The sequence below is a fragment of the Phalaenopsis equestris genome, unplaced genomic scaffold (genome assembly GCF_001263595.1).
Source record: "Phalaenopsis equestris unplaced genomic scaffold, ASM126359v1 Scaffold000002, whole genome shotgun sequence".
Lineage (NCBI taxonomy): Eukaryota > Viridiplantae > Streptophyta > Magnoliopsida > Asparagales > Orchidaceae > Phalaenopsis > Phalaenopsis equestris.
Window position 1 is genome coordinate 35,941,250 of NW_018164444.1, and position 7,135 is coordinate 35,948,384.

Here is a 7,135-nt window from a genome sequence, read left to right on the forward strand (position 1 = left end):
GCCAATGTATTTGGAAAGTGCAACACAGTGGCTCATTATGATAATTTTTGTTAAAGCAGGGTGTGGCTTCAACCATGCGACCCATGTTTTATTTCATCCTAATCATGTGTTTGTCTCTTCTGCCTTCATCTGTATCAATCACAATCGCATTCTTCTACCCTCATCTCTCTCGATCTTTTGCCTATCGGTCCTCTCTCCCTCACGCCTCTCTCGCGACTCTCTCTGGTAGTAAGGGGTTGCCTTTGTTGTTTCCTTTTTCCCTCTGATCTTTCTATAATGGTAATGAGTTGGCTCTCTACTCTCCCTCTTCTCTCTGATCTCTGAATCTCTCTTCAATTTACTATCCTCTTCATCCTCCCACAATATAACCAAAATTTTTAGATGGAATAACTTTCTCTTTGCATTTTGTGGCTTTTTCATTTGCAGTTTGAAAAGGCAATTTTGATTTTGCGATTTGCGGCTTTCTCTTTATAATTTTGATTTCATTTTTTGTGAATGTGTGGCTAATGGAATGTGTTTTCATCTTTATTTGCTTTTTTTCAACGAGAATTTTAGAAATGGTTGAAGGAGATTGGTTGATTTATTCATAACAATGTTTTGGGTACCATGTATGGCTAATGGAATAGGGTTTTTTTTAGCATTGGTGTTTCAGTGGGAATTTGAGATATGGTTTGAAAAAGAGTGCTTCATTTATTAATAGTAATGTGTGGTGGTGGCGATCAAATGCATTTTGTGGCTTTCTCATTTGCAGTTTGAAGAGAAAATTTTGATTTTATGATTTGCAGCTTTCTCTTTATAACTTGGATTTCTATTTCTACGAATATGCGGCTGATGGAATGTGGTTTCAAATTTACCTGAGGTATTTCAGTTACAATTTTAGAAATGGTTGAAAGAGGGTGGTTGGTTTGTTGATAGCAATATTTTGGGTGCCCTATATGGCCGATGAAATGCGATTTTTCTTTAAATTTGGTGTTTTAGTGAGAATTTGAGATATGGATGAAAGAGAGTGCTTCATTTGTTGATATCAATGCGTGGGGGTGGTGGTCAAATGTGTATTATGGCTTTCTCATTTGTGTATGAAATGGAAATTTTGATTTTATGATTTATGTCACTCTCTTATAATTTGGAACATGTTTTTGGGATTGTGTGGCTGATGGAATGGGTTTTATTTGTAACTTTGGTGTTTCAATGAGAAATTGAGAAGTGGTTGAAGGAGGGTGCTTGGTGGGTTGATAGCAATGTTTCAGGTGCCTTATGTGTACTTCATGGTATATAAAAAAAGTGGATTGTGGTTTTGTTTTTACCTTTGATGTTTGAGTGGGAATTTGAGAAATGGCTGAAAGGATGTGCTTGATTTGTTGATAACAATGTGTGGAGGTGGTGGTCAGATTAATACTTTGATGGAATGTGTGGAGGTGGTGTTATTGGCCTTGGAGATGTTGGTGGTGTCTGTGTGGTGTTTGATGGTGTGTGGAGTCTGTGTGGCGGTGTTTGAGGTGTCTATGATATGTTGATAGCAATGTGTGGAGGTGGTGGTGTTGTTCTTGGAGGTGTTGGTGATGTTGGAGGTGTCTGGTGTTATGTTGAAGTGTTGGTGGTGTTGGAGTGTTTATGTGGTGGTGTGTGAGGTGTCTGTGAAGGTGGGGTGTGGAGTATGTGTGGTTATGTGTGGAGGTGTATGTGTTGTGGTGGTGGTGTTTGAGGTGTTGGAGGTGTTAGTTTGTTGTTTGATGGTGTGCAGAGGTGTTGTTGGTGTTGGAGGTGTATGTGTGGTGGCGTGTGAAGGTGTATGTGTGGTGGTATGTGGAGGTGTATATGGTGTGTGGAGGTGTCGGAGGTGTTGGTGGTGTTGGAGGTGTTTGCGTGGTGGTGTGTGGAGCTGCTTGCATAATGGTGGCGGTGGTGGTGATGGAGGTACTAGAGGTGTTCTAAGTGTCAGTGTGGTGTTAGTGGTGTGTAAATGTGGTGCTGGTGGTGTGGTGACGATATTGTGACATTCTGATATTTTTTAATTTGCGATATTGTGACATTCCTATTTTTGTTAATTATTTTTTTTCTTTCAAGCAATACAATGATTAAGACCAATGAGACAGGTTCATCTGCAATGTGGAATAAAGAAACAAAAATAATATTTTGCTACATTTTTTTTAAGAAGATCGATCTAGGAAATAGGCCCATAACCTATTTCAACAAAGAATGACAACAAATTATTATTAGAAAATTCAAGGAAAGTAAAAAAAAAAAGAGTGTTATAGAATGCAGTTAAAAAAAGTAGGATCAATGCAAGAATGTTTGAAAATTTTGAAAGGAGTTGAAGTGAGGATCAACGAACTTGAGGGTGGAATTTGGTAAAACGAACGATTGATGCTTTCAAGAAGTGAAAAATAGGTGGGCAGAGAGACTTGCAGTAAGCATTTTTAAAATGTCCCACATTTTGGTCAATTTTTAATTTGTTTGTAAATTGAACTACATGTTATATAAATTTGTAGGTGGTGCATGCTGTGAAAAAAATTAAATACAGTGGAATGGATCCTGAGTTTGAGGACAAGTTAGATCATATGTTTGGGGGTGTCCTGTCAACGGACAACAATGCATGTGCCCCCAGTGAAAAGGGGTTTGGTGGCATCCCTAAAAATTAGGAAGCTGACAAAACAGGTGACTCCACTGAAGACCCCAGCCTGAATCTCTATGAACTTGAGTCCACGAGTCGCTCTAAGCGTCCACATGTTGAAATTAAAAAGAAAATAGGAAATATCACAGTTTGTGGCTTCATGCAGCAATGACCCAACTCATCTCAAGCAACTTTTGTCCATCAGGTTGTGTAAATTTTGAATGCAACTCTAGAGATTTATGATGACTTACCGTTGTATTTGTTTTCGATCAAGTTGCTTGAAGATTAGACCTGGAGAAAGTTTTTCATCGCGATGCTCGTTAACCTTAGAGTGGCATACCTATGATATCTTTTTGAGAGCTGGGACATTTGAGAATTTTTTTATCTACATTTTTGTGGGATATTCTATTTGTTTATAGTTTTTCATTGTGCTTTGGATCTAAATTGCTTTGTACATGCCACTTTACTTAAGAGTTTTTTATTCCTCATTATGTTTTCAATTTACTTCCACAATATTATTTGCTTTTGTTGGTTTTTTTAGTAACTTTATATGATTGTAGCCAACTCATTGATTCTTATGTATTAGTCACTTCAATGCCAAAATACATGGACGTAATTAGAGAAAGATGTAGAAGAAGAGTTGCAGCTGTCGTATGCTTGATGTACGAATATTATAACTCGTATATAGAGTGACCTACTTGCATGACTTCCTCATATACCAGCGACAAATGGGTTGTGGAGTTGATTGTGGATCACCCAACAATATTTAACAATATGCTCAAAATGACATGGGTGATATTCACTGATCTGTTGGAAGAACTGTACATTAATCATGTACTTCATGACTCATCCAAAACGACTTCACGAGAGGTGCTGACAATAACCTTCTACATATTATTACATAATGAATTAATGCGAGAAGCTATGGGGTGATTTCAACACCCTCTAAAATGATTTAGAGATACTTCTCATTGGAGTTGAATGCAGTTTTAAGTTTTTCTTCACAAGTCATAAAATCAAGAGATCATACATTTGAACAGACCCCCAAAGAGATTTCACACGATGTGCTGCATATGCTATACTTTAAGTAATTTCTTCTGATTATTACATTCAATTTTGAAATAAATATCTTAATTATGTTACACTTTGTTATCTTTCTATAATCTTATAGGACCAATCGATGAAACACATGTTGATGCACGTGTTCCAAATAATAAGAAGATCGCATTCATCAGTTGTTGTGGGTCTCCAATGCAGATTGTCATGGTGGTATGCAACTTCAAAATGTGCTTCACTTTTGTCATGATCAGTTGGGAGGGCAGTGCATATGACAATTGAATTTTCAAAGCTGCAAAGTGAAATAATGAAATAACTTATCATATCCACCCATTAGTTTGCTTGAGACTGAGCTAATCTTCTAATTAATTTTTTCCTCATTACTATTCATACAATTCACATCAGGTAAATACTATTTGGTTGATGCTAAATATCCGTTGCAGTGAGAGTATCTTATGACCTATCATGATATGAGATACCATATACTTGACTTTAAGAGAGTCATCAATTTCACACGGGGCAGGAAATAAACGTTCAATAAAAGACATTCCTCATTATGGAGTGTCATTGAGAGGACTTTTAGTGTTTGAAAGATAAGATGTGTTATAGTTTGTGATATGTCATCTTACCCATTTTCTAAACAGATATAGATTGTGATTGTCCTGATGACTCTCCATAATTATATTCGACGACATCCTTCCCAAACGACATCAACTTCCGTAAGGCGGACGATGACAATGAGCATGTCCCTACCGAGGCATCTGAGTACTGTCTTGGACAGTCTTTGTCATATGCGGAAAATGATGTTCCCGAAACCTGTACTAAAGATATGAAGATACAAGCGAGATGGAAAAGTCAATGGAATGAAATACATATGTGATATTAGGAGGATGATTAAAGAATTTACCATATTATTAATTGAAATAGTTATTGAAGAGATTTTCTATTTATTGTATTTGTATTTTATATAGTTCATGTTTATTTCCATTCCTTGTGTATTTGATATTGATTTTTTGGATTTTATTTCCATTCATTGTGTTTGATATTGATTGTTTGAGTTTTTTATATTGTTTGTAAGTGTTTTTTTCATTTGCATTTTTTTTTGTTTTTATTTTGGTAGGTTTTGAAGATCAATGATAAGACGTTTAACCTTATGGATTATTTTGAGTCGTCTGTTTGTCGCTATTGGTTGGTGTCACATGTGAAATTTTAATAAAGACAACTAAGTTCCTCTCTCTTTTTTCGGTGCTACGATTTTTGAGGTTCTTTTGGATGATCTTTTTTGGTGATATGCATATGCGATACATACGAGCTTGGTATCATGTAAGTTAAATGCAACCAAGAACCATTTTTCTAGAAGGTCATCTGTTCTTTTGTCGTGACAGATTTGTTGGTTGATATACTATGTTCTCTAAGACGTCACAACTGTATAAAACTATAATTAATTACTTTTATTAATTTTTACTTGTGTTATGTGTAATGAGATGTCTTTTAAAACATTCAAGAAAGATGAGCTCAAGGATTTATAGTACCTCTCGAGGATTGCACTGTTACTGTGAACTTCAAAATTTCTTACTAACTTCACGTTAGCTACATAGTTACATAAGAAAATTCTACAGATGCCCGCGGAGAATCGCAGAAAAATGTGACTTTTTTCGGTGGGCTGATATGCCCACCGCCGAGAGTGATCTGACATGAAGAGTATCTTTGGATGACGACTTAGCTCATGATATAATAATATTATTATATTATTAAATATTATTTTAATAGTCTTTTTTATAGTTTTAGAAATCATAATAATCACTGATAAGTAATATGCGTATTTTTTTTGTAATGTTATGCATTAAATTTTTGCTTTTAAAATTTAAAATATATTGACACGACAATTCTGTTTCAAACCAGATTACCATACATATGCCAAAATAACATTTATCTAGATAAAACTATAACACTGTTTTCAAATTATAAAAATAAATAGGTAACTAACTTATTCAAGACAGCCTTACACAAACATACCCAAAATCACACTAATACTAAATAGTACTTGCACTTAATTTTCGGGGACAATTCGCACGCTTCCCGCCGATGACTGCGATATTACACGCATCCCTTCCACTGCTTTCTTCCCGCTGCCCAGCAACTACATCTCCTCCCATCAGTACTCTGAAAAATTTTCTAGGGCATTCGTCGAATTGTTCGAATCCTAGGCTTCTTCTGATTGTACCGACGAACACTTGGACGCTTGTGGCTCAACGAAGGAGAAGGGCTCTGGCGAGATGCTTTTCTCCGGTGATGAAAGATGGCGATGGGGAGGCTCCCAGTTGGACTGCGTGGGTTCCTCGGAGTTTTTCCCTGGAGCGGATTCTAAGGCTTATATCAGGCGCCACTTCCAGTCCCATTGGTCAGTTCATAGAATCTCCGCGCACTTTTCTCCACTCAATCGATCCGAGAGTCAAAATGGTAGCTTTCCAGTCCCTTGGCTTTTATTTCTGGAACATAGAACCCGCTCTTTTCTAGTACTGGTAAATTTTCTTTCGTGACAGTTGAAAGATAAAATCCATTGGATATGGGAAGAATGCATACCTTTTTTTCAATTGATTCAAAGTGACATAATAAAAGAGACAATGTTAGGTGTAATACAAAAAGAAAATGTCACAAATCAAGCTAAGTTTAACTGAAGACAATTTTGAGAAAAGGAAACTAACCAAATAATATAATGAATGCGTTATTCTTTTATATGCCCCTCATGATGAAGCTATGGTCAAAGGTTCAACCTTGATACTCATAGAGATTTTGAGCACGGTTTGGTGAGAGCATCTACTAGTTTATCCTCACACCATATATGGGTGACACGAAGGGCACCAATTTGAACTTGTTCTCAAATTGAATGCTAATCTATTGTCACATATTTTATCTGAAAGTGAAAGATAAGAGTCACACAAAGATGAGTAGCATAAACATTGTCACAATGAATCATCGGGCATTGAGGAAAGAGAATGTCATGCTCAATGAGTAGAAAACATACCCAGTGAAACTCAACAATAGTGTTGGCAAGAGAATGATATTCAACCATGATGGAGGATCGGGCCATAATACTTTGTTTTTTTGACACTTTGATATTAGGTTTCCACTAAAATGAATGATGTGATTCTCCCAATTAATATCAAATAATCCATGAAGCCGAGGTGTTGAGTCACTTGAAAAACTAGACTATGATCGATGGTGATGCATACAAAATGTAGTAGCAATCTAGCTATATTTTTAATGATTAGTGATTGGGCGGTGCATAAATTGTGCTAGTTTTTTAGCTGCAAATGCTATATTTGAGAGAATAAGAGCTCAATACCATAGAATACCCACTACAACTCTATAATTACTTGAATCAGTGAGTGCACAGACGAAGTGAATAGTGAGCGTTGGTGTTGTGGCAATAGGTGTAGTGGCAGGAGGTTCATCTGCAATGTGGAA

At 36.3% G+C, this 7,135-nt stretch overlaps 1 protein-coding gene across 1 annotated transcript in view; it reads left to right on the forward strand.

Annotated features, from left to right (window-relative positions):
- Nucleotides 1-5,943: 5,943 nt before the first annotated feature.
- The window catches only part of LOC110017980 (DNA damage-binding protein 2-like), a 29,057-nt gene continuing 27,865 nt past the window's right edge, over nucleotides 5,944-7,135 (forward strand). The window contains exon 1 of the mRNA XM_020715183.1: nucleotides 5,944-6,189. Within this exon, the coding sequence (XP_020570842.1) occupies nucleotides 5,944-6,189 (246 nt within the window). The remainder of the gene's footprint in view (nucleotides 6,190-7,135) is intronic.